This window comes from Notolabrus celidotus, chromosome 19 (genome assembly GCF_009762535.1).
Source record: "Notolabrus celidotus isolate fNotCel1 chromosome 19, fNotCel1.pri, whole genome shotgun sequence".
Taxonomy (NCBI): domain Eukaryota; kingdom Metazoa; phylum Chordata; class Actinopteri; order Labriformes; family Labridae; genus Notolabrus; species Notolabrus celidotus.
Window position 1 is genome coordinate 7636049 of NC_048290.1, and position 26845 is coordinate 7662893.

Genomic DNA, 26845 nt, shown 5'->3' on the forward strand with positions numbered 1-26845 from the left:
ACAACCATAAGATAAATGTAATAAGTTTCAAAAGTTATCCTTTCAGACAGCTAAGTGTCTGCTAACAAAATCCATTGTTATGAATATTGTTCAAAACCATGAGACCCATGTGTATGTTGACGCTTTGTAAAATCAAGCAAATCTTCTAAACTTTCCACTGATGGAAAGTTTAACTTACAGAGGAACTGGAGTCCCATAGAGAGAAAAGTTTTAAGTAATAATATTGTCCCTACAAGAAAATGATATTGTATGCACAATGTAACAATCATTGTTTCACAAGATAATAATTTGTGCTTACAATATAACTTTCTTGTGCACTCAAGGAAAGGATGTTGCATGCACAAGTAAGTGACATCATGCAAAAGAGATAAGTATCTGGTGTGCACAATATATGTGCACAGTACTGTTGTGTGAGTCTTGTGCACACAAGAAAATTATAGTGTGCACAAGACAATGACTGTGCAAGCAAGATGATTATTTTAGCCGTTATTACAATCACATTGTGCACGCAATTTATTACCATGTGTGCAGCATACATGGGCAAAGGAAAATATATATTGTGGAACAGATTACTTTCTTGTGAGCACAATTTCACTGCACTGTGCGATGAAGTTATCTAGTGCACAGAATAAATGTGTTATATTGTGTGTACAATACAAATGTCTTGTGCCCAAGAAAAATGATGATGTGCAAACAAGATAGTTTTTGTGCAGATTACCTAGATATTGTGCACACAAGTTATTATTTTGTGCACAAATTGTGCGTTCAAGAAAATGACATTCTGTGTACCACATTATCATATGCTTACAGTATATGCCTATATGTTTTTATTGTGCATACAGTACAAATGTCCTATGTAAGTGAAATGATGATGTGCAAACAAGGTATTATTATTTTATTCATATGCATTTTACATTATTCATATATTGTGCACATAAGTTATATTTTGTGCACAATATTTATGCACACAAGAAAATTATATTCTGTACAACTGATTATAACTATATTGTGTGCACAAGCTAACTGTGTTTACAATATAATGTTCTTAAGCTCACCAGATACAAATTTTCACTCCTATGGACTTTAGCTGCTCAGTTTCAACCAACATTTGATCACTTTGATTTGACGTGTCTTTTTAACCAAGTGGTCTAATTTGACCATACAGCAGTTTTGAGAAAATGTACCAAGCTGAATTCAAAGTTGGTGAAAGGATACATATCATTTAAATTAAGAAGACATGTTAGGAAAAGCATTTTGTCATAACAGGTCCGGCACAAAAATTAGAGGTAAAATGTACTTAAAGTAGCCTATACAATAAATTACAATATATGTTTTTTGCTCTTATCCCCTTTATTTGATATTCTTATTATTGCAATTATTATTAGATTTTTGACTTATTTATTTTTAAACTGTGAATTCCAATTCTATTATAATTTATGTTACTTTTTGTGTCTTTATTTCCTTTATTTGCATAAAATGTAAAAATTAAATAAAAATAAAAATAAAACTGAGCCCAAATGATTTACTTTGATTGTAAGAAATAAAAATAGCATTGTGGAAAAAAAAAAAGAAGAATGCCAACCACAGCAGGGTGATTGCAATTTATTGTGAGCACTGGTAAGTAGTAGTTTGGTCAAAATAGAAGCCTGTATGACAAGAGTTATAAATAAATTTTAATACATACATTTCAGGTAGTATTATAGCTGTTATAAATCTAAGGGAATAAAAGCCATCTGATATTTCTCAGAGTACATGTGAGAAGTGTCTTAGGGAAAGGAAAACAAAATAAAAGACTTCATAATTTTAATTATCTAACAAATGTCTTATATTGATATTTCCACCTGTAAAAGTCAGGTGAGTTGTGTGTCTGTCGCTCATACAGCATGTGTAGTGGAGAGAATGAGAGGCTGGTTTTGTTTGCTCTGAGGCGCGGAGGAGGGGGGACGAAGGGGAGGAGAGGAGGGGGTATGAGTGGGAGGAACTTGCAGAGTTGTCTGCAGATTTCATTGAGAACTCGGAAAGCAGCAGGTTAACATCTATGAGCAGAGCCCTCTTGAAGACTTTTGCTCTCTCTCTGCTGGATTTACTCACTTTTCCTTTTGCTGAGGATATTTTTTTGAGAACATCTGGAGTACCAAACTGCGGATCTATGCGCACCCTACGTGGGAGTCAACGGCATTTGTGAAGTTGAACAGGAGGAATGTATCGTTTCTTTGTGAAACTATCATTTCTGATTCCTGCGATCGTCATCACACAAGGTAAAGAAAGTGTTTCTGAGAGCTTGTCTGCAGAGAATTAGAGATTAAGTGCAGAGTGTGACTGGGGATGAGAAAGAGAACTGGCACTATTTAAATTATAGGCTTTGAAGAAGTTACTAAAGTATCAATATCAGCATGTGTTTGAACAGTATTGAATTTTACCAACGTATAAATTATAGTAAGGACTAAAGGGAAGGATGTTGGATACTTTTCGACTGTCTTATAAACTTTATTCTGACTTGTGAGCGCGAGTTTTGATCGTGGGAATGAGTTTACTACAAGTGCAGGAGCCAAGTGCCCCTGTGCGTTTGGCTGCTGACTTCCCCTAGAGTACGCTTGTTAAAGACTCTCTACACAAGTTAACTGTTTACTGTGTCTGCTCCAACATAGAGTGCAATCCACTCCATACTTTAAATGCAATAAGCAGAAGTTAGAAACTTCCTACAGGGACACAAACGCGTCATTTCTGCTATTTTGTCTTGGAACAAATTTGTATTAATAATCTTGAATTCATAGATTATTAGAATAACTTGTTTAGACCATGGTAAAGTTTTATTCAAGCTGCTCTAAGAGCCGGTCTTGGGGGGGGGGGGGGGGGGGGGGGGGGGGGGGGGTGATAATAGGAGCTGGTGCGTGTGTTGGTGCAGGGGGACGCTCGGAAGAGGGGGGGTAGAGGGTGGGGGCACCTTTTGTCTGCATGTGTGGGAGAGTGTTGTGGGTGAGGTGGGGGGTGGAGGAGGTGCTGTTATTCCCGTCTGCCGGTAAACAATGCCCGAGGAGAGTGTTTTATGGCTCGTGCTGGACTCTGATTTCTTTTGTTCCGCCTCTGAGCCCCGCAGCTGCTGCGCTTTCCCCGCAAAAGCGTGCCCCCTCCCACCCCCACCCTCCACCTCATCCCAAAAAGAAAAGAAAAAAAAAAAAGCCACGCACCACGCGCTCTGCTGCCCTCACCGGTGTCCACAACAGGGCTTTCCTTCCCAACCAATATCCCCCATGGACAACTGTGTAACAAATTAATTATAGATCAGCGTGTGCACGCGCGAGTGTGTGCGTACATTAAAAAAAAAAGAAATTCCTGTGAATAAAGATGAATTAAATAATTTCACTTATGAATAATTCCCAGATTATGACATAAGCCTTGCTAATCCTTACAGATAGTTTAAGAGAGCAGATGGCTCACTCACCTCCTGTATTCTGAAGTTATGTTTTGATTTGTTTTAATTTTATTTTTCTGTTCTCAACAGGTCTTAAATGCTCCCTGCCCACTGAATCATGCCTGAATGGAGGATGGTGTGAAGCCACCTCCAATGGAAATGGAGAATGCAAGTAAGTTATAAGGAAAAGGTACCCGCAACTTGAAGCGATGCAGTAGAGTTGCACTGCAGATCACCACAAAGCATTAGCACTTCCTGTTGTCTTGCCTCTGCTCTTGTGTGCACCATTTATTTTATGTGTGTGCTTTGTATTTTCTGCAGCATTAGAGGTGCAGTGTAGTGTAATTTTTTTTTTGCTACTTGAAAGTGCTTTTTGGTTTGGAAAGAAAAGGGGCCGCATATCCCTCCTTTCATTCCAGCCTTAGAGCTGGCCCCTGCACCCAGCAACCAGGGGCCCTTGAGTTTTCTTCTGCTCCGGTGTGTGCTCCGGTACCCCTCCAGGAGCCACATTTCTTCACAGCTCTGCACACATTCCCGAAAATGAAAAGAGTGTAAGATGTGAAGAAATAAAAAGAGAGTGAAGTTCCAAGAGAGTAGTTGGACAAAGGGCCCCTCACCCTACAACCCCCCCACATCAGTAGACCCCGTTAATAAATGCAAGACCCCAAGCAAAGTGAGAGGACGCGTCCAGTCCTAAATCTTGTTTTTCTGCCCTTTCATGGACGACAGCTGGGGCTCGCCTGCCGCCCGTCACCCATTGTCCTGCAGTCAGAATAATGCTGTGTGACTAATCTGAGTGGGGCTTCCCATCATGCCACAGCCACCCCAAACACCACAAACACACACCAAACCCCTGCCACAAACCCCCACCCCTCCCTGTCTCCAAGAGGCTTGTCTCCTGCTTTCTGAATGGAACTACCCTCTCCCCCTCCACCCCCAACCTCACTCGCTTATGATCTCCATTAGAAAGCCAGATGGCTGTGAAATGTAATTGGATTGGATGTCAAGAGAGTGAGATTAATTGGAATAAAGTGCAGAAATTTGAAGGCAAACAAGTGGGAACAGGCAGAGAGGCAGATTGTGGGCTATTTGTTTTGGCTGTATTGATGTTAATAGCTTGTGGGTGAGAAACCTAATTTGCTAACATATTCTGTTGATGCTAACCTACATTTAGGCTGACTCACCTTGAATCTTTTTTTGTGCAAGAAGACCTAATTGAGGGGAAAGTGGGGGGTTTTGGTCCCAATGGGAGCCATATGTTTTGTGCACTTTGAAAATTTAATTGTGATTTACAGTTGTGGCATCAATTTCATCCATCTGTGAAGAAGCTCAGAGGTGGCCTGGTTTACCCTCAGGCCATTTATTGGTCATGGCAGGCGCTTCTCTGGTCTGCAGAGAACAAGGGGGAGCTATTGAAGGGCCCATACTGCTAGCCTAGGGCCACCAATTCACGATATCTAATCTGCACACTCCCCACACACACACGGACTCCCACACGTGTGCACACACAGAGAAACTCTCCCTCCACCCTCTCTCTCTTCCACAAAGCTGTTATTGTTGTCCCCACCTCTGCTCAGTCCAATCAAAAAAAAAAGACAGGATGAGAGCATCACTTCACCGAACTGCGCGCTCTCTCTCTCTCTTCCTCCTTGCTTTTCCTGCCATTAATCATTCATCCCTGCCAAGCAAGGCAGCCATCAGTCATGAGTTGCAATGGAAGATTCAACAGGAGTCACCAGGGGTCAGAGTAAAGCGTCTATTGCACGGAGGAGGGGCTTTCAATAGGCTGGGGGTTTTTTTTCAAATTCATGTCACACAAACCAGCATTTTCCGTTTAGACTGTACGGTGACCGAGGTGGAAAGGCCCTGTGTGGGGAAACATGTTTTTGCATACTTGTTTCAAGGTAGAAAAAAATGCTTATACTGTATGTCCAATCCAGGAAACCCTCACCCTAGATTCAGACTGGGGATGAGTTGTGCTAGGGTTAGATGTTCATTTCCAGTCAAACTATGTTAAATAGATGGCAGAGTTTAATTTCTAGAACACTCTAAACCCACATCATTTTTGTAAAAGTTCCCATTGAGTCAAGTTGTGCATTGCGGTTGTTGTTTAGGCATATGGGGACAGGTTTGAGTGTTAAGGTACATTTAAATCCTCTCTGAGTTTAGTTTCCACGAGTGTGAGCACAGAGAGTGAAATCACATGTTGGCATAGAGAACAAGGTTAGGCTTGGTGTAAACTGCGGTAATCGGATGTCTTATGGATGGGTTTAGAGGAATTAAGTCCATGTTGAAACAAAACTAGTATCCCATAGCCTCCTTCCTGCAGAAAGGATGTTTGCTGTCCTTCCTGGTTCTAAAATTAGTCACCCTTACTTTAAATCTTCTCAGCTGTCCTATGGATCTCTCCTGAAAACAGGAACCGGCTTGTGTCCTGTTTACTAAATTGCTGTAAATTTAACCTCAAGGATAATTGGGCTCAGCTTTTGTTACATATGTCACCCATATCAGCCCTACAGAGGCTGAGAGCAGTGATGAAAAGCAAAAGGGTTTAAGTGGTTTGGTGCTGTGGTGGCAGGTAAGCTACTGCAACTCTGCCAAGCTTGGCTATCTGCGTTTTAGCATATCTGGAAAACAAAAGTCAAAAGCAGTGGACAGCCTGTCTTAGCTAGCTTGTGTTGGCTCTCTTGAGTCGAGCTAGCTGCGTATTTGGTTACGCTTTTACATGTTTTATTTTAAATATATAATAAAAAAGTAAACAAACAATACAAAATACTGAATTTCGAGAGCGTCAAAAGCTGTGGTGGCGGGTAAACTACTGCAACTGCCAAGTTTGGCTAGCTAGTTTTAAGCAATACTATTTCTGTATCACTGACTTTACTGGCACATTTTTTAACAACTTTGATCAATCAAAGCAAACAAAAGAGTAAAGTACTTTAAGCCCAACCCCCAAAAAAGTGGACTTCCGTTTCTAGCCTTGGCTTCTCGTGGCACTCTTGATTTAAGCTAGCTTTGGGTTTGGCTTGGTTTTTAGATGTGTCTATAAAATAGATAATTGATATATAAATAAACAAGTGTTTACACATAACAAAATACTGATTTTTACTGGAGCAAAATGTCAAGTGGCTTGTAAGCAACTGCTACTCTGCCAAATGTGTCTAGCAACTTTAAGCTAGCTGTGTGTTTGATTTGTTTAGTTACTAAAACTAAAGTGGTTAATGAATATTTCATTTCTGAACGCAAAGAGCAATCTGGCCTTAAAACATGTTCAAGATTCAAATTATTATTATTTCGAATACAATAGTGTCTTGTTATTATTATTTCCCATTTCCCCCCTTCTTTTGCAACTTTTTGAGGCTTTTTAAGGGTGCAATTTTGTTTTTTTCTTCTACGAATCACACTTCCACAGTTGAATTAACAATAGGCTGGTTAAATCAGATTACAGTCTAGACACAAAAGTGAAATTCAGTTTGTGGTTATGGTAGTAGAGACTAAGATACAAAAACAAGCTATTATAACAAGGAAGTATGCCGAACACAGCTTTGCAAAGTGAGAGGTTATCTGAAGGTCTGGGGCTTCCTGTTTCCCATGGTGCTGTAGTCGTCTTGCTATGTAGGCAGCTCAAAAATGTGTAAGGGCACAGCGTTGCGTGAGTCAAATTTAGTTTCCATTTCTGAAACAGTAATGAGGGCATCGTGAGGTTGAAAGGTTGTTGCCCTCAAACTCTGCCTTTGCATGACTGAGCGCCTATTGATGCTGCTTTGCTGAAATAGACACTGTTTTGGTCTGAGGTGGCTGTTAATAATAAACTCCGAAAACATCTCAACTGTCTCGCTACATGCTTCGGATGCTGCAAGACGTCTGACGAAAATAGACTTGTGGTAGAAAATTGACTGAAAGTCAGGCGTGGCTGGTGAAGTGAGACCTCTCTGACCTTGCACAGAGCTGTCTGGTGTTGCATATTGATGATAAAATGTCTCAACCGTAAAGGCGGTCTAGAGCACTACCAAAAAGATGTTCCACTCTCTCTTGAGGAATGCTGCTCTTCATTTGTCCTCCTATAGGATTACCATGAAGGTCTCTGCTGAAGCTCAGCTTGGTATGGGCTTAAGCGAATCGAGAGCATTGCTGGGTCAAGTGTGCCTGCTGGTGTTGGGCCTTTATTGGGGTTTAAGCTATAAGGCCTCCACTCCCCTGGTTGGGCCCATTCCTGAGATGCCAGGGCCCCCCTAATGAAGCAATGAATGAAGATGATGGGACATGAAATTTTGACTACTGTGGAGAAATGTTTCATATGTATACAAATATTTCTGTACATTAAGCGCTGATGTGGGCCTCTTAGTAGACTTGGGTTAGAACAGGATCCAGTGAGTCTGGATATCCTCAGTGCAGGCCGATCAAAGCTCTGCTGTCAGGGCAGAGATAACAGTCTATTTGGCTGTAGTGGGTGCTGAAAGTTCACAGGCTCGAGCGCAGGCTGTTAAATGCACAAACACCAACTCTATCAGGAGGTCAATGTTGCAGGAGGCATGGGATAGTGGGGTAAATGGGTCAGATGTATACGTGTATGTGTGCATGTTTCTGTATCTATGTTTTGATTACATTTATGACAGACAATGTTATCAGTATAGAAGGAGAGTTACTGCTCATTATCCCTTGTCTGACCAAATTACAACGTTGTATAACTGCTATAAGAGCAAGCAAGGACAGCAAACTCAGAATGTCATGGAAATGTTGTCATGTGAATGGATTTGTTGACTCCAGGAGTCAGTACAGTTCTGGGTAAAAACAGCCGCCTGTAGAAAAAGGTGGATCACTCAACCATCCTGTGGAAAGTTTGGTCTCAGTGTTTGTTTACTGGTATTTGAGTACGTGAAAGTGATCTCACAGTCATTAGTCAAGCAGGTGTCCAGTCCTTGTCACTGGGACTGACCCTCATAAACCTCTCCTCTTTGCTCCTTTTGAAAAGTGAGACTGGAAATAGCTAAATCTCTTTGAAAGTGATGTCTTTATGAGACCTTTTAAAAGGATACACTAAATGTGTGGGATCCAAGTTGCAAGACTAATTTTCAAAAAGCTAACACCACATTTTGAGAAATCAATCATTATTCGTCCCAGTGAACATTTTTCCATTGGTTACAGATGAAACCATATTGCAGGTTAAATTACTGTATTATAGAACAAAACAGTCACCAATACGAACTATAAGAATAGGGTAGCAGGATGCATTATTATGGCGTCCTACACAATGGTCACTGGCTCACTGCTATCAGCCATGCAGCTTTTACAAACGTTATCATCTATCAGATAGTAGTCAACAGGGGTTGATACATCTTTGTAGACAAAGATGTGCAGCACATGCACAGCCCTCTTTTTTTAGTCTCTTGGGGAAGTTCAAAACTTTCTCTTTACAATGGCTCAGAACCTTTTTGTTAACATCACACAACACAATGCATTGAAACTAGGTCTGTATGGAGACAGGTCTTAGACTATAGCTGAAATAACTATGAAGTAATAACATCACTTCTGAGTTTTTTTTCACCCCTAAAATCATGAAATAATCATTATCACGAGAGATAGTAGTGTGTATTTTGAGACAATTATGTCATGACCGTCTATAACCGGTTAAAACTGGTTGAAATTTAGTCCAGACCTGATTTCTGACTGCTTTCAACCAACTACAAAAGTGAAATCTTGGTTAGTGCTCACTGGGATATAGCACCAAATCACTTCAAACGTTATGTCATGATACTTTAGAAATAGACTGTACCCTTTGTGATATTAATAAAGATGCATTTTGAAACAGCAGCAGGGAAAAAACTAGAGAAGCTAGAAACCTTGAGCAGCACCAGGCTCATTTGTGGGAGGCCATCTGCCAGGACCAGCTGGATCAAGAGAGAGATATTGACACAGGCCGAAAGAGAGGGATGGATAAACAGATAAGAAACAAGTTCCTCATATGCCGTCTTAATGTGTTCAAGGGAAATTGATTTGTGGGCGGAGGACTAAAGATTTCTGGTATTCGTGGCTGTTACTCATGCTTTCATTTGAAGTCTTGATCTCACACTAAATTATCAAACCCACTGATTCAAGTAAAGAGCAGATCACACAGTGTGGTGGGAGTTTGGAGCCAGCTTGCCCCATTACTTTCCTCATTTCTTCAAACAGAGATACACTTCTATGTTCTTACTAACAGATGTGTACTCAGAGGTCAGCGCTTGGCTAATGATTGGACACATTCAAAGGAACATCAGCTAACTAGACAAAATAAATGAGAGGGAAAGTGCTTAGACAAATGGCCACTTCAAGAGAAAAAAGGGGGAGTGAGTGTTAAACAAGGTGATGCATATTCATTTTGCTTTGCTTGTATAAAGAGGTGAACTAAAGACCAGGAGTGTACAAGTCGTACTCACTGACATTATTACTGTACGCTCGTGTCATCCATTTACATAACATTTTCCACAGCGGTGGCATTTCCAGCGCACAGTGTGTTTGGCTTTGTGTCGGAGGATAAAGTCACCCCCAGTGTGGCAGATGGTAGATCAGGCCCAGCGGGGGAGAGAAGGCAAAGAGGCCGTCCCAGAGTCACAAAAGTGTTTGGGGTCAGAGGTCAGGGAAGCATCTGCTCCGGCCTGAGGGGACATTGCAGCGCTGGGAGAGACCTGTTGCCGTGGTGTGTGCTGCTTGGCTTTTCAGCATGTGGGTGGATCTTTATCTCAGACCGGACTGACTTCAGGACAAAGAGGATCTATTACAGTTAGCGTGGGATGACACACACACGGGTGCACACCCTGTTAATAACATCTGTCTCATTACACCTCGGAAAAGAGATTGTGATATGGGGCAGAAAGAGTGCGTGTCCTTGTTGATGCTCAGTGTGTTTTCATGGTGAAGTAAAACGGGAAGCAGGGAAACATCAAAGCAAACCAAAATGCTTTTACAATCTTCTGCCAATTGCGACTGTCTGGGCCCCCTGTGGGGCTCAGGAGACTGTTAAAAACTCTCTGATTGGTCTCACCTAACTAAGTCAACAAGTCAGTTTTCAGCACTCCCGTGTGACATAAGGGAAACGCTGTAAAAAGTAAATTGCTGGGAGCTGTAAAAAAAAAAGGCCTCATGGGAGAGAAATGAGAAAAGACAGCAATGAAAAGCTAAATGTGAGCTAAAGCAGAAACAGGGAAAAGAGAAGAGGGAAAGAAGAGCCTGAAAATAGGAAATTAAAAGGGGAAGAGGTACAGAGGAGAGGAAATAAGAATGAGTTTCGTGACTGAGGTGGGGGTGAGGAGACAGAAGTTGCAACAGCTGACTTCACATGGGTCCTTTATGTCCCTGGAGGAGAGGTTGGTTTGTCAGCACCCCCATCTGACAAGGGGACAGAGGGGAAGGAGGGAGGTGGGGGAGGTAGAAGGAGGGATAAGGAGGGGGGAGGAGGAGGAGTCCTGTCCAACAGCTGCCTTCATTAACATGCGCACCTGCTCCCTGTGGAGTTACTCGGAGGCCAACAGATGCCATCCTGTGCACATAAACACACACTGGCCTGTACGTGCAACTACACACTCTCACACAAGCCTCGATTCAAACATAAACACATTTCTGTGACTTTAAATGCCCCACACGCATGATGTTAACATTTTCTGCACACTTTACACATCAATCTCAGAGATTTCTGCTGAAGTGAAAGCCAGTTCTGATTCTGTTTCTCCTCACCCGAACTGAGCTATGTGACTGTGGCAGCTTCCATCCTTAGTGTGGATAGTAGGGAAGCAAACGGGGGCTTAGGGCCTGATTCCAGGGCTTCAAACGGAACAACTAAAGTCGGCACAGTCCCCTTGATCTCCAGAATCAATATGGATGAGTGTGGACAGCGTGAGGGGGAAAGGTAGATGGGAATGGGCTGTTGCGACTAGACTTTTTTTTGTGGCGTCTGTTGTCCCGGCAGAATGTGTTTTCAAGGTTCTGAGGGAGTCTAATCCAGAGAGACACACTAGAACAACACGCCGTCCCCCTCCCCTAGCCCGCTGCACTGGGACTTGCTTGAGCGGGAAACTTTTACTCCCCCCCCCTCTTCCATCCGTTCTCCACTCTTTCGCTCCCTTTTGTTCTGATAATTGTTCCCATGATTTCAAATTAAAAAAAAAAAAAGACCCTGGTTTTCTAATCGTCCCCACTTCTCTGTCTGCTCACAGGTGTTCCAGTGACTACGTAGGCAACCGCTGCCAGTTTCCAAACCCATGCAGCCCATCACCCTGCAGAAATGGCGGCGAATGCCGAGCTGTTTCCCATGGCAACACCTTTGATTTTAGGTGCGTGTGCCGCCTTGGGTTCAGTGACCGGCTATGCCTGACCCCCACCAACCACGCCTGCATGAGCTCCCCGTGTCGCAATGGGGGGACATGTGATCTCATTACCCTCACTGCATACCGATGTCGCTGCCCTCCTGGGTGGTCAGGTACGTGCTCAAAAACTTTTATCCCATCACTTTTTTCCCCACCATGAATAACAGTGACTAATAACTCTATCGTCTTGTTTAATCTCTAGGGAAATCCTGCCAGCTCGCCAACCCATGTGCCTCCAATCCATGCGCAAATGGCGGCCAGTGCTCTGCCTTCGACTCCACCTACATCTGCACCTGCCCACCTGCTTTCCACGGTCAAACCTGCAAGCAAGACGTCAATGAGTGCGCCTCACTTCCCACACCTTGCCTTAACGGTGGTGTGTGTGTGAATGAGGTAGGCTCTTACCACTGTCGCTGCCCTCAGGAGTACACAGGCCAACACTGCGAGAACACCTACATGCCCTGCAGCCCGTCACCGTGCCAGAACGGAGGCACGTGTGTGCAGAAGGGAGAAACCTCATACGACTGTAGCTGTCTGCCTGGTAAGACAAAAAGTAGACTTCAACAGGATTAAAGAATGACACTGTTTGTTTTTTTAGCTGACATATGGTGTTGCGTATGTCTAGTGCAACAATGAAACACTTTTGTTTTCTGATTACATCAGTTGACCCACAAACCAGTCTGTTGTTGTAGTAAAATCTGACGGAGTGGAACGAGTAATCTCTCATTACCCCCCTCCGTCTCACCATCTCCCCCTGCCAGCCTCTACTGGCAGGATGCAGACATTTCCTTCTGATAACCACCACCCAGCCCCTTGCAACATGTGTATGCACATACACACAAATGGATAGGAACACACTGCATTCATGAGGCCACACCGACACTCTGCCTGCTTGGCGTGGCTGTGTTGGAATCAGTTGTAGTGTTGTGCGAGACTCAAGTTAGTCTTTTTTGCTCTTGTTCCAGCCGCTGTGAAGAACAGAAACTTTGATTTCTCTGAAATTTTAATTGAGCAGCCTCTTCTGCACAACCACAAAAAGAGCTGTTAGATCTATGAGGGCTTTCATGCGATTAAACTTTAACCCACGTTGTGTCTTTCTTGTGGGTATCTGTGCTGGAATGCAGCGAGATAGAGAAGCGGCACGGGCACCTGCAGAGCTCTTGGTTGATAGTTAATCAGACTATCAAGGCTGTAAAACACCCACTCACGCCTTTGATGTTTGAAGAGGAGGCAAGTTAGCCTGTCATCTACTGGGCGCTAAAACAATCGGCCACGAGGATGTAGAGGGCTTATCTATTTGCTTAAGTGCACAGTGTGATAAGGAGAGGAAGAAGGGTCTGATTATTAACTTAAAATAAATGTTGCTTGATCTTTATTACTCCACACCATTCTCATTTTCTTCTCTCTGCTCCCTTTTGTTTCAGGCTTCACAGGTCCTCATTGCGAGCATAACATCGACGACTGTCCGGGTCACAACTGCCAGAACAGTGGCGTGTGCGTGGATGGTGTGAACACCTACAACTGCCAGTGCCCGCCTCATTTCACAGGTGAGCTAATGCTCAGAGAATCACCTGAGTTCTCTTGAGTCTAACTGAATCAAAAAGGCACACAAATATTCTCTTCACATTGCCTGTTTCAAATCATTCCAGGTCAGTACTGCACTGAGAATGTGGACGAGTGTGAGCTGATGCCCAACGCTTGCCAGAATGGAGGGACGTGCCATGACACTCACGGCAGCTACCACTGCGTCTGCGTCAACGGATGGACGGGAGATGACTGCAGCGAGAACATCGACGACTGTGCCAGCGCTGCTTGTTATCATGGCGCTACCTGCCACGACCGTGTCGCCTCCTTCTTCTGCGAGTGTCCTCATGGGAGCACAGGTACGACCGACTCTAGCTCCTCCTCCAACATACTATATTGCACATGCAGATCTTAGAACAGGGATAAAACACTTTCTTTTTCTCCTTTAGGTTTGCTGTGCCACCTTGATGACGCCTGCATCAGCAACCCGTGCCAAAAGGGCTCCAACTGTGACACCAACCCGGTCAACGGCAAAGCTATCTGCACGTGCCCGCCTGGCTACACTGGCTCAGCCTGCAACCTGGACATTGACGAGTGCTCCCTCGGTATGTCCTACAATCATCTGCTTGCTCCTCTGCTATTTGCTGAATGATCAGGTGTTATAACATCTCATGCCTTAAATGTTACAGGTGCCAACCCCTGTGAGCATGGCGGTCGCTGCCTTAACACCAAAGGCTCTTTCAAGTGCAAGTGTCCCCAAGGATATGAAGGACCACGCTGCGAGATGGACGTCAACGAATGCATGTCCAATCCTTGCAATAACGACGCCACTTGCCTAGACCAGATCGGAGGGTTCCACTGTATCTGTATGCCCGGTAAGAGCATTAGAGACAGTTAAATGTATCTTTTTAGATATGGACCACTTCAAAAACCCAAGAAAACTAACTCTTGTCTGTGTTTGGGATTTCAGGCTATGAGGGTGTGTTCTGCCACATCAACACAGACGAGTGTGCCAGCCAACCTTGTCTCAACAATGGAAAGTGCATCGACAAGATCAACTCCTTCCACTGCGAGTGCCCCAAAGGTGAGAAAAGCATGAGAGAATGTTAAAGATGATGGAAGTGTAAGGAATAGATTGTTGTATCCTCTTCATCTCTTATAGCCTCAGTCAGTGGGAGCAGCCAAGGGGGGCTATAAAAGGGTGGATCATTAACTGAGCTGTCAATGAGTATAGCACGCCATATACGGCTCACAGATTGAGTGTGAATGATTTACTGCCTCTAATAGTGTCACTGAAGGGTTTCAGGGGTGAACAGGGCAGGGTGGATCAGGTCGCGGGAACATTAGCATATTTGGCGGGCACGAAGGTTTGAGTAAGAGCTTAAGCGCCAAAATCCGGGGGCAGGGATTGGTTTATTACCGGTAAGCTGGAGACCATTGTGTTGTGGTTTGAAAGAGAGATTTCACTGCACAGTGAGAGCCGAGGAGGAGGAGGGGAGGGGGGGGGGGGGGGGGGGGGGGGGGGTGGAGGTGGAAGGAGTGTTGTGGAATGGTTCGTTAGGACATTCAGTGTCCTGTAGACCTACTTCAGATGCAAATGAGGCTTTCTGTACTCCATGTTAGCATTAAGCATGCTGTAGCCTGTAAATCACAGAGTGCAACTAGCTTTAACTTGTTATCTTCTCAATGCACGTGCAGGTTTCTCAGGGAATCTGTGTCAGGTGGACATAGATGAGTGTGCCAGCACGCCCTGCAAGAATGGAGCCAAGTGCACGGATGGTCCGAACAAGTACACCTGCGAGTGTGCTGAAGGTAAACCCCACAGTTGTTTTCTCACTTTTAATGCATCATCGAACATGTTGCCGTTATTTAATCAAATGTTTACTCTGTTGTGTTCCAGGCTACACAGGTCAGCACTGTGAGACTGACATCAACGAGTGCTACTCTGACCCCTGCCACTACGGCACCTGTAAGGATGGCCTGGCCTCCTTTACCTGCTACTGCCGCCCTGGCTACACCGGTCGTCTGTGTGAGACCAACATCAACGAGTGTATAAGCCAGCCCTGTAAAAACGGTGGCACTTGTCAGGACAGAGAGAACACCTACATGTGCGCCTGCCCCAAAGGCACTGCAGGTACGACTTCTTCCAAACCCTTCATCCTCGTCTTTTCCTGTAAAATGTAAAAGATTTTCCTTCAATAATTTGCTGAAATGTGTTTAATCTAAAGGTTTCAACTGCGAGGTGAACCTCGATGACTGCAAGAGCCAACCCTGCGACTACGGGAGGTGCATCGACAAAATCAATGGCTACGAGTGTGCATGCGAGCCAGGTTACACAGGTGAGCAATGGGAGGAGTTATACAGGTGCAAAGGAGGGGGACGGGTCCCCTGAGTGTTGGGAGGGGCAGGTAGGACAGGTGGCTGGCGGGTCCACTGCTGCGGAACAATGGTTTCAGGTTGCCTGTGTGCTAAGAGGGGATGCGGGGGTAGAAAAAAGGAACACAGTCCCCAACCTGAAACACACATACACACACACACACAAAGCACTAACTTTGTTTGCTTTTTGAAAAGGCTGTGACGGTGAGTCTGTAAGGCGATACTTTAAAAGGCAGAGAGCCTGGCCTGTAGTCATACAGCTGATGTTTATGTGCATAACAGCGTGACAAATCCCACACACATCTTACCTGATTTACTTCACTGACACACATCCACTTGTTATTCACCAGAATACAAACCTTCAGCGTCTAAGTCTTACCCAAACAAGTGTACCACACTTGTCTTCCTCCCTTTCATGGCCCAACCAAGCCGGTTCTGACCGGTAGTGGCTGTTTGATTATGTGAGAAAGGGGGCAGGGAAGGACAAGTGTGTGGGTGTACGTGTGTGTGTGTGTTCAGGCTTCTGTGCATCCCTCCTCCTCTTCCTCCCCTCCATCTTTTTGTGCTGACGGGGTGAGCGTGGAGGGCATGGCGGGACTGAGACACACAGGGACAGAGGACTATTGTGGCTGAAGATCAGGCAGTTGGGCCCTCCCCTCCTGATTGATGAAGAGCAGAGGAGGAGGAGGAGGAGGAGGGGTGGGGGGGTGGGTAAGGGATCAGAGGGGGGTTTAATTGTTACTCGGCTGTGTGTGAAAATGGTCTGGCCTTCTGTGCCTGTAAACAGCCCTGGACGGGGGGTAGTGTGTGTGTCTGAATAGGGAGAGTAGCTGCAGTCACCCCCCCCCTCCTCTAGCAGATCCAGCTGAAACCCTCCTTCTGCCTATTCAGCAGGGCCCCATTCAATCAATGGAGGAGAGGCTGAGGGGCCTCTAGGGGCCGCCAAGATAGCCTCACACTGAGGCTCGTACAGCTTCTGCCTGTTGAATGTTCAGGGAGTCTTTAGAGTTACCTCTTTCTATTGTCCTAAAGCCACAGAGTGCACCTCAGCTAGCAGATTAAAAAGGCCCAGAGAATACTACACCAGAGAGCAAAGAGTCCAGCTGTGAGGCTTTCAAAATGGCCAGTGATGTTATTTTTCAATCTACGTCTTCAATCAGGAAGCATGCAGTGGGAGGCACTTAGAAGAAAAACCTATTAGGCTTTGATTCCAGCCCAAACGTTCCAACTCCTCTCTGCTTTTGATGTTAAAACACTCCTAAAATAATGCTAACTGATACATGCAACATGTGCCTTATTGTCCTAAAGTCTTATATTTCCCTCTTTTAGGATCAATGTGTAACATCAACATCGATGAGTGTGCCATCAACCCCTGTCACAATGGTGGAACGTGCGTGGACGGCATCAACAGCTACACCTGCCTGTGCCCAGATGGCTACAACGACGCCACATGTCTGTCTCAGGTGGATGAGTGTGGGAGTAACCCCTGCATCCACGGACGATGCCAGGACCTCATCAATGGGTGAGTTTGGGATAAGAACACCATGAATCAGTCTTTGAATTTGCATCTTGTGTGATGCATCTTCTTGTTCAAAGAAAGCAGGATGAGATTATTTGCAGGACAAAATCAGTAAAGAGACCAAGATATCGCTTTGTCCACAAGGGGCGCCAAACAGAAAGTTCCTTACTGGAGCTTTAAGATGCTCTGACTAGCAAATGCTTGGAAAAGTATCAAAATAGTTGACTGTGAATGTTATTTCACAGAGTAATGTCTAAATGATTGATTGTTGTAGCTCTAAATCTGAATGCAAAAACACTAACACTGACATTTCTTTTGTCCCCAAGCTACAAATGTACCTGCGACTCTGGCTGGAGCGGTCCAAACTGTGACATCAACAACAACGAGTGTGAGTCCAACCCGTGCATGAACGGGGGAACCTGCAAAGACATGACCAGCGGATACCACTGCACATGCAGAGCAGGCTTCACCGGTCAGTTATAACCCCTTCTTTTCAGTGCCTTTCTTGCTATAGCTCACTAAGGGTGATTGTGTGCCTTGTTAGCTTGTATCTAACCCCAGTGTGCTCTCTAATCCCACCACTGTAGGACCTAACTGCCAAACTAACATAAACGAGTGTGCCTCCAACCCCTGCCTCAACCAGGGCACCTGCATCGACGATGTGGCCGGATACAAGTGCAACTGTCAGCTGCCCTACACTGGTACGACATTAAGCTGATTCATTTTCATCCAAAGACCAGGACCACTCCCTGTGTTGTTTAATTTGGTTCATTGCTTACTCAGCTGTTTGCACTTATCTAAAACTTTGGAGGCAATCTTCCATTTTCAACACAGAAGGCTGATCCTGTCCTGTTTTGTGTTGTTTGAGAAAACATCAGCCAGTGGCCGCTAGCAGGGATGTCTGTTTTTGGCATTTCTGTGAGGGAAGAACAGCCAGTCTGCTTTGCAGGGATAACAGTATATATATACATGTGTGTGTTTGTGTGTGTGTGTTTTGGAATAACATTGCACAAAAGGCTAACATGGGCAGGAGAGCTGGAGGCGGCTGCAAGCCCAGTTCCCACTTCCTGTTTCCTGTCTGTGAGCACACAATAGCAGGAAATAGGAAGGCTCTTCCTGTTTGGCTAAGTCGTCATGGAAATGGATAAGGAAGTTGATGGAAACTGGGATTTATGTCACTCCTGAAAAGCAAACTTTTGCAGCAGTTTGGGATCACAGATTTCTAAATATGAATTTTGCGGTTTAGTGTTAAACATTAAACTCTGAAGCAGCTGATCCGTATTAACGACATAATGCAAACACTGATGATCACCCTTTATGCCACCAGGTGAAAACTGTGAGACCCTGCTGGCCCCCTGCAGCCCAAGACCCTGTAAAAATGGTGGAGTCTGCAAGGAGTCAGAAGACTACCAGAGCTTCTCCTGCATTTGCCCTGAAGGATGGCAAGGTATGTACCTGTTCATCACTTCTGCTGTCCCGTGTTTAATGCATACCCATCTATAAATACATGTGCAGTGTAAACAACTTTTCTCTAATCATCTTATCCTCTCTTAAAGGTCAAACATGTGAGATTGATATCAACGAATGTGTGAAGAGCCCATGCCGGAACAATGCTGTTTGCCATAACACTATGGGTAGCTATCAGTGCAAGTGCCAGCCAGGTTACACCGGCCAGAAGTGTGAGACTGACACTGACGACTGCAAACCAAGTAAGGATCACATTTCATCACTGCCAGTTCTCATATTGTCTGTCTTTACAAAAACAATGAGTGATCTTACCTCCTCTCTTCTGTGTTTCAGATCCCTGCAGTAACGGTGGTCTGTGCCGCGATGGCATCAACACTTTCACGTGCACGTGTTTGCCTGGTTTCCGTGGGGGCAGGTGTGAGCAGGATATAAACGAATGTGAGAGCAACCCCTGTAGGAACGGGGCAAACTGCACCGACTGTGTCAATAGCTACACCTGCACCTGCCCTCCTGGCTTCAATGGCATCAACTGTGAGATCAACACCAACGACTGCACTGACAGGTAGCTCAACGTCTCAGAATGCTGTCTCTTCTTTCAGACGCCTTATCAACCCAAAGTGTGTCTTATAATGTTCTGACACAATCATTTTTTTGTGTTTGTTCAGCTCTTGCTTCAACGGGGGAACCTGTGTGGATGGAATCAACGCGTTCACCTGTCTGTGTCTACCTGGATTCACCGGCAGCTACTGCCAATATGATATCAATGAGTGTGACTCCAAACCTTGCCTCAATGGAGGCTCTTGTCTTGACAGTTATGGGACGTACAAATGCACTTGTCCCCATGGATACACTGGAGTCAATTGTCAGGTACAGTGAAGTTATCTTTTGTCATATTGGCAGTGGGCCAACGGATGATATTTGGTTTTTGCATTTGAATTATTATTTAAGATGTATTAAAGTTTTCTCTCCATGTTCTCCTGACAGAATCTTGTGCGCTGGTGTGATTCATCCCCTTGTAAAAATGGAGGCTCATGCTGGCAGCAGGGAGCCTCTTACACCTGTCAGTGTCAGACTGGATGGACTGGTCTCTACTGTGACATTCCCAGTGTGTCTTGCGAGGTCGCAGCCAAACAGCAAGGTACAAACTCCAGTCTTGTCTTTCTCCCACTATGTGACAGAGCTAACTAACTTGATGAACCCCCAAATGTAAATATTACATTCTGTAACTCCCTCTTTGTTGATTTCAGGTGTGGAGGTGGCTCACCTGTGCAGGAACTCAGGTCAGTGCCTGGATGCTGGAAACACGCATTACTGCCGATGCCAGGCCGGCTACACTGGGAGTTACTGCCAGGAACAAGTGGACGAGTGCTCACCAAATCCTTGCCAGAATGGAGCCGCCTGTACGGATTATCTGGGAGGCTACAGTTGTGAGGTAGGTTGATCAGAGATTTGATATCTAAATAGAATAAGAGAGAGTTGAAAATTGAGAGTTGTTGTCAAAATGTGGAAGCAAATACATTTTAGGTTAACTTATAATTGATTTTCTTTTTCTGAAACAGTGTGTCCCTGGCTACCACGGTGTGAACTGCTCCAAAGAGATCAATGAGTGTCAGTCACAGCCCTGTCAGAACGGAGGCACCTGCATCGACCTCATCAACACGTACAAGTGCTCCTGCCCCAGAGGAACACAAGGTATATACATGCACGCATATTTACATTCACGCATTACAAATTATAACAAAAATTCTGGTTATAAATCGATCCAACTTAACCCTTTCTTCTTCTGTAGGTGTCCACTGTGAGATAAACTTGGATGACTGCACTCCTTCAACCGACCCACTGACCAACGAGCCAAAGTGCTTTAACAACGGCAGGTGTGTGGACCGCATAGGAGGATACCAGTGCGTGTGCCCAGCAGGCTACGTAGGCGAGCGCTGTGAGGGTGATGTCAACGAGTGTTTATCCGACCCATGTGACCCAAGAGGGTCGTACAACTGCATTCAGCTCACCAACAGCTACCGCTGTGAATGCCGTACGGGATATACAGGTACTGATCTTCATCTAGAAGCACAAGAAAAAGTTTAAAGTTTTGGAGGGGATTAATGGTGAACAAATGGTGACATGTTGCTCTTGTCATACAGGTCAGCGATGTGACAAAGTGTTTGACGGCTGTAAAGGAAGACCCTGCAGGAATGGAGGAACATGTGCTGTCGCCAGTAACACACCTCATGGTTTCATCTGCAAGTGTCCACCTGTAAGTACAGCTTCACTCTCTTTCAAGATGCTTGAAAGATTCTTATTTTCTAAAGTATAGAACAATAATCAAAACCTTTCCATTTGTGTTCCTCCAGGGCTTCACTGGCTCTTCTTGCGAGTATGATTCACGCACCTGCGGGAGTCTCAATTGCAGGAATGGTGGTACATGTGTGTCAGGCCACCTAAGCCCACGCTGCCTGTGTCCAGCAACCTTCACCGGGCCTGAGTGCCAAACCCCCACTGACAGCCTCTGCATCTCAAACCCTTGCTACAATGGTGGAACATGCCAGATCACACCGGACTCGCCTTTCTTCCAATGCAGCTGCCCCAGCAATTTCAACGGCCTGCTTTGCCACATCCTGGACTACTCCTTTGTGGGAGGTTTCGGTCGGGACATCACCCCGCCTCCGAAAGTTGAGGTGAGCTGCGAGATTCCTCAGTGTGACGAGTGGGCAGGGAACCATATCTGCGACTCGCTGTGCAACAACCATGCCTGCGGCTGGGATGGAGGAGACTGCTCGCTTAATTTCGACGATCCTTGGCAAAACTGCTCGGCAGCTTTGCAGTGTTGGCGCTACTTCAACGACGGGAAGTGTGACGGCCAGTGCAACAGCCCTGGATGTCTCTACGATGGCTTTGATTGTCAGGGACAGGAAGGACAGTGCAAGTAAGTTTGAGAAACATGAATGAATCTTGTGGGCGTCTTGCAGAAACTCAAGTAACAGCACTAACTAAATCTCCTTCCTTTCTTCCAGCCCGCTCTATGATCAGTACTGCAAAGACCACTATGCAGACGGTCACTGTGACCAAGGATGCAACAATGCAGAATGCGAATGGGATGGCCTGGACTGTGCCAACAACATGCCCGAGAAGCTAGCAGACGGTCACCTCGTTTTGGTGGTTCATATCCCCCCAGAACAGCTCAAAAACCGTTCGTCAACCTTCCTCAGAGAGCTCAGCAGCGTTCTGCACACCAACGTGGTGCTCCGCCGTGATGCCAAAGGAGAACCGATGATCTTCCCTTATTACGGGAATGAACAGGACCTCGGGAAGCATAACGTGCTAAAGCGCTCTGCAGAAGGCTGGCCTGAGTGGGCTACCGTGCCAGCTAGTGTTTTGGGTCAGATGAAGGAAAGTGTGTCCGCCATGGTGAGCCCTCGGAAGCGCAGAGAACTAGATCCTTCTCAAGTCAAAGGGTAGGCACCACTGTCTATTTTTGTCTGCAGAATGTATCCATATTAGGTTAAGCAACAAAACAGCTAATAGTTGGATTAACATTTATGTCTGCTCATAGGTCTGTAGTGTATCTGGAGATCGACAACCGTCAGTGCTACCAGCAGTCAAGTGAATGCTTCCAGAGTGCCACAGATGTAGCTGCATTCCTTGGAGCACTAGCATCCAGTGGGAATCTCAATGTTCCCTACATCGAAGCTGTCACCAGTACGTATCCTATCCACAGTCCTTTCTTGAATGCACTTAAAGTGGTCACAAATTAAAATTTCTGATTCACATTCATGTTCTTTCTTTCTAGGTGTGAGACCTTCCCCCGCTGGTCCAGAGCTCTACCCCATGTACGTCGTCTTCCTTGGTTTGGCCGCTCTTGGTTTTGTCTGCCTCGGTGTTCTGGTGTCCCGTAAGAGGCGCAGAGAGCACGGCCAGCTCTGGTTCCCTGAGGGGTTCAAAGTGTCCGAGCCGAGCAAGAAGAAACGCAGAGAGCCGCTGGGAGAGGACTCTGTTGGACTGAAGTAAGTGCCTGAAATAGCTGCTGTGTGTACCAGCAGCTGGGTGTTTTCTTAGCTTTACCTCACAGCAGCACACTTAATCATCTGGCGTTCTTCGTGTCATGTAACTGATCCAACCTGCCTCCTCTTTTTGACAGGCCTATGAAAAATTCGGACATCAACCTTATGGATGACAATCAAATCGAATGGGACGATGAGGATCCAGACTGCAGGCGCTTCAGGGTAAGACAGAAGAATGATTTAAATTTGTCACAACATTGTCTAGCTGTTTTGTGCACTTCTGTTGCTGACGTTGGATGATTGGTGTGTCTTTCAGTTTGAGGAACAGTCCATGTTGGATTTGAGTGACAATACTGACCACAGAAAATGGACTCAGCAGCATCTGGATGCAGCTGATTTGCGTATTGCTTCAATTGCCCCAACCCCTCCTCAGGGAGAGATTGAAAACGACTGCATGGATGTCAATGTTAGAGGACCAGGTGTGTACACTTAATATTAGACAGAAGTCTATCACATGAATCCTAATTATTATGAAATCGTCTGGGAAAACTGACCAACACATGATCAGAAACTTATGTAATAATTTCGCTTCCTCTTTCAGATGGTTTTACACCCCTGATGATCGCTTCCTGTAGCGGCGGAGGCCTGGAGACGGGTAACAGTGAAGAGGAAGAAGACCCCTCTGCTGAAATCATCTCAGACTTCATCTACCAAGGCGCCAACCTTCACAACCAGACTGACCGCACAGGCGAGACCGCCCTCCACCTGGCTGCTCGGTACGCTCGCTCTGATGCTGCCAAACGCCTGCTGGAGTCCAGCGCTGATGCCAACGTTCAGGACAACATGGGTCGCACCCCGCTTCATGCTGCTGTGGCTGCTGATGCACAGGGAGTGTTCCAGGTAACTACTACCTCTACAGGAGTCTACAGGAGTCTCCTAACTCTCCTGTTCTAGATTTCTGTTTGTGATGCAGCAAACTAAACAAGCGTTTGTCCTTTCAGATCTTAATCCGAAACCGCGCCACTGATCTTGACGCCCGAATGCATGACGGAACAACACCACTGATACTGGCAGCCCGTCTGGCGGTGGATGGCATGGTGGAAGAGCTTATCAACTGCCATGCTAACGCTAATGCCACCGATGATTCTGGTAGTTAATGTTTTCATCACCTTTGACATTCCTTAAAGATTCCTCTGTGTGCTGAGCTGTTTTGATAATCAACCTCTCCTTTGTCACTATCTCTACAGGTAAATCTGCTCTTCACTGGGCCGCGGCTGTAAACAATGTGGAGGCTGCTATGGTGCTGCTGAAAAATGGTGCCAACAAAGACATGCAAGACAACAAGGTACGTTCTATCCTCAGACTGTGATGGAGCAATCTGATAGTTTTGTTGTAGCTAAGACTGTTTTTTTCACTCAGCTTTTAGTTGATGCTTTATTGAGGCGTATACATTTTCACCACTGTACCTAATCTCTTACTTTCTTTTGGTCTGCCTTTTAGGAAGAGACACCGCTCTTCCTTGCAGCTCGTGAGGGCAGCTTTGAAACAGCCAAAGTTCTCCTGGAACACCTTGCCAATCGTGAGATCACTGACCACCTTGACCAGCTGCCCAGAGATATCGCCCAGGAGCGCATGCACCATGACATCGTCCGTCTTTTGGATGAGTACAACATCGTCAGGAGTCCCGGGCTGCACAATGGTCCTCTGAGCACGTCCAGCCTCTCCCCACCTCTTTGCTCCCCTAATGACTATCTTAGCAACCTTAAACCCTCACTCTCTGCCAAGAAGGTTCGCAAACTCAGTTCTGGTAAAGGAGGGAAGGATGGAGGTAAAGATAGTAGAGTGAAGAAGAAGAAGTCCTTAGATGGAAAGGGTAACTTGCTTGACTCGTCAGCTGTCCTCTCCCCGGTTGATTCCCTTGAGTCGCCGCATTGCTACCTGTCTGATGTGGCCTCTCCTCCGATGACATCACCCTACCACCAGTCACCTCCGATGTCTTTGAATCACCTTCAAGGCAATGGAGACTCTCATATGGGCCAGATGAGCATGGGTAAAGATATGGGCTGTATGTCTTATGACCCTACCTTACCCCGCCTCTCCCATATGCCTGTGTCCAGCCCCAATGGTCAGGGCGTTACATCCATAGGTGGCAACAGAGGAGGCCAGTGTGACTGGGTCTCCAGGATGCACCCGGTTGTAGGCCAGCAAGGAGGTTTCACCCAGGCACAACAAGTATCCCACAACATGATGGGTGCTCTGAGTGGCGTCAGCACTGCCACTCTGTCACAAATCATGGGCTACCAGAACATGCAGACCAGCCACCTCGCTTCGTCCGCGCATATGATGCAGCGGCAGCTCCAGCACCAGAACTCCAACTCCGCCACAGCCCAGTCTCTCAACCAGAGCTTCCCAAACGTAGACCTGAACGGCTCTGACATGCAGCAAAACAACTCTCGCTCTATGCCAATCCACACCGTAATGCCGCAGGAGACTCAGATCCTCGGCACTCAATTCCTCACCCCTCCTTCCCAGCATAGTTACTCCGGCCCCATGGACAACACACCCAACCATCAGCTACAGGTGCCCGACCATCCGTTTTTAACCCCCTCCCCTGGCTCCCCTGACCAGTGGTCTAGCTCGTCCCCACATTCCAACATGTCCGATTGGTCTGAAGGCATCTCCAGCCCGCCTACAAGTATCCACTCACAGATGAATCTGATCCCAGACCAGTTCAAATAGAGACTTTTAAAACAGATGGAACTCTTACGTGGGGAGAATATCTGAACATACAAGAGACAAGTGACAAAACTCTCAAGACTGAACGTGCTCCTTTTTTATTGTCAGTTTTTATACTAACGACAAGAACCGTTGTAGTAATTTTGTATTTATTTATGTGCTTTTTTTGACCTGAATTATAAAGAAGATTCTTTTATATTTATGCTTTTTTAAGTTTTATTTGGTTCTGTTATGAAAGGTAAGGTTAGAAACTGTTTTAAAGGAGTGTGTATCAAAAGAAAAGTCTCCTTGATGTGTACACTGGCTATTTATTTGTGTTTCGTCTTGCTTTATTCACTGGATTTATTTCAATCTTTTGATGCATCGACCTTCTTAAATTTTATTTTTTGGGAATTACATTGAGTTATATTTGTACAGATTTTTTTCAGCGAGTATAGATTATTTTAAAGTTTTCAGTATTAATTAATTATATCTTAACCTTCTTTGTCTTTTTACGTGACGCAGGTTTTGTTACTGAACTACATTTCACTAAGTCTTATCACTGAGTCTGTGTTAGATGATGATCAAATATGTATTTAAAAATGTCATCTTTCATGTTGTTGCTTGCTACGCTGTCTTCTTTCAGCAGAACTGTAAAGATGGCGGAGGATATCTGACGTTGGAGATTTGGGACCTTAAAGCACAGAAAAATTTCCCCTATAGGTTGAGCGATGTTTTTCGCAGTGAGCGTTTAAAAAGCATCCAAATCAACCTGAGCCTATTTTTCATTAATGGTCTTGGCTGGTGCTGAGTCATTGATTTCTGATCAATAATGAATGAAGAATGTTTCTTTCTTTCATGTTGCATCTCTAATCAGTAATTATGGTTACCATGTTTAACCTGTGTTAAATAGCAGACCTATCGTAGAAAGTTGTTACATTTGCCACAGTTTAAAATAGTGCCAGTGTGATTTTGGTTTTTCTTAAGGAAAAGCAGCATATTTGTGAGATTTCATATATAGAAAAAAATTGTTTTCAAGGTGGAGAACATTTTTCGTGAATGAAATGGGGACCTTTGTGTGTGAGTGTGTGCGTGTGTGTGCGTGTTAAATGACATCACCTGCGCTTATTAAAGGAGTGTGGTGAAAGATGTCTAAATGTCATGTTTTATAAACTAATTCAGAGATAAAGAAGATTTAAGAAAAGATGTAATTCAAAATCAATGTCCATGCAAAGTTGTAGTTTGCAAAAAAGTATTTCCTGCTTTAAAATGTTTTGTACAAATTGTCTTGATTCAATAAAAGCTACTGTCAAACTTTAAGATATCTCCTCACCTGTACTTCATTATTCTCAGAAAAAACTCCATGACTCACCTCAGCTCTGGTTGTCTGGTGCCCTCTAGTGGTAGTAAGCAGATAGTACCAAAGTAAAGACAGCATTATTGCTGTTGCTTTAATAAATCCTGATTATTTCCACTGGGATCTTTAATCTAATATACA

At 45.1% G+C, this 26845-nt stretch overlaps 1 protein-coding gene across 1 annotated transcript; it reads left to right on the forward strand.

Moving 5' to 3' along the window:
- The first annotated feature begins 2005 nt into the window (after nucleotides 1-2005).
- On the forward strand, nucleotides 2006-26667 carry notch1a (notch receptor 1a). The gene is made up of 34 exons (XM_034708921.1): nucleotides 2006-2258; nucleotides 3503-3584; nucleotides 11599-11861; nucleotides 11951-12289; nucleotides 13173-13295; nucleotides 13398-13631; nucleotides 13722-13877; nucleotides 13962-14147; nucleotides 14243-14356; nucleotides 14971-15084; nucleotides 15173-15406; nucleotides 15501-15611; nucleotides 16978-17170; nucleotides 17494-17639; nucleotides 17755-17868; nucleotides 18495-18614; nucleotides 18724-18876; nucleotides 18968-19196; nucleotides 19300-19501; nucleotides 19619-19772; nucleotides 19882-20066; nucleotides 20194-20326; nucleotides 20424-20681; nucleotides 20776-20888; nucleotides 20986-21557; nucleotides 21646-22086; nucleotides 22185-22330; nucleotides 22422-22635; nucleotides 22770-22854; nucleotides 22949-23111; nucleotides 23234-23532; nucleotides 23634-23781; nucleotides 23880-23977; nucleotides 24133-26667. The coding sequence occupies exons 1-34, from the start codon at nucleotides 2201-2203 to the stop codon at nucleotides 25369-25371; spliced, it is 7419 nt and encodes a 2472-aa protein (XP_034564812.1). The 5' UTR covers nucleotides 2006-2200; the 3' UTR covers nucleotides 25372-26667.
- Nucleotides 26668-26845: the final 178 nt, after the last annotated feature.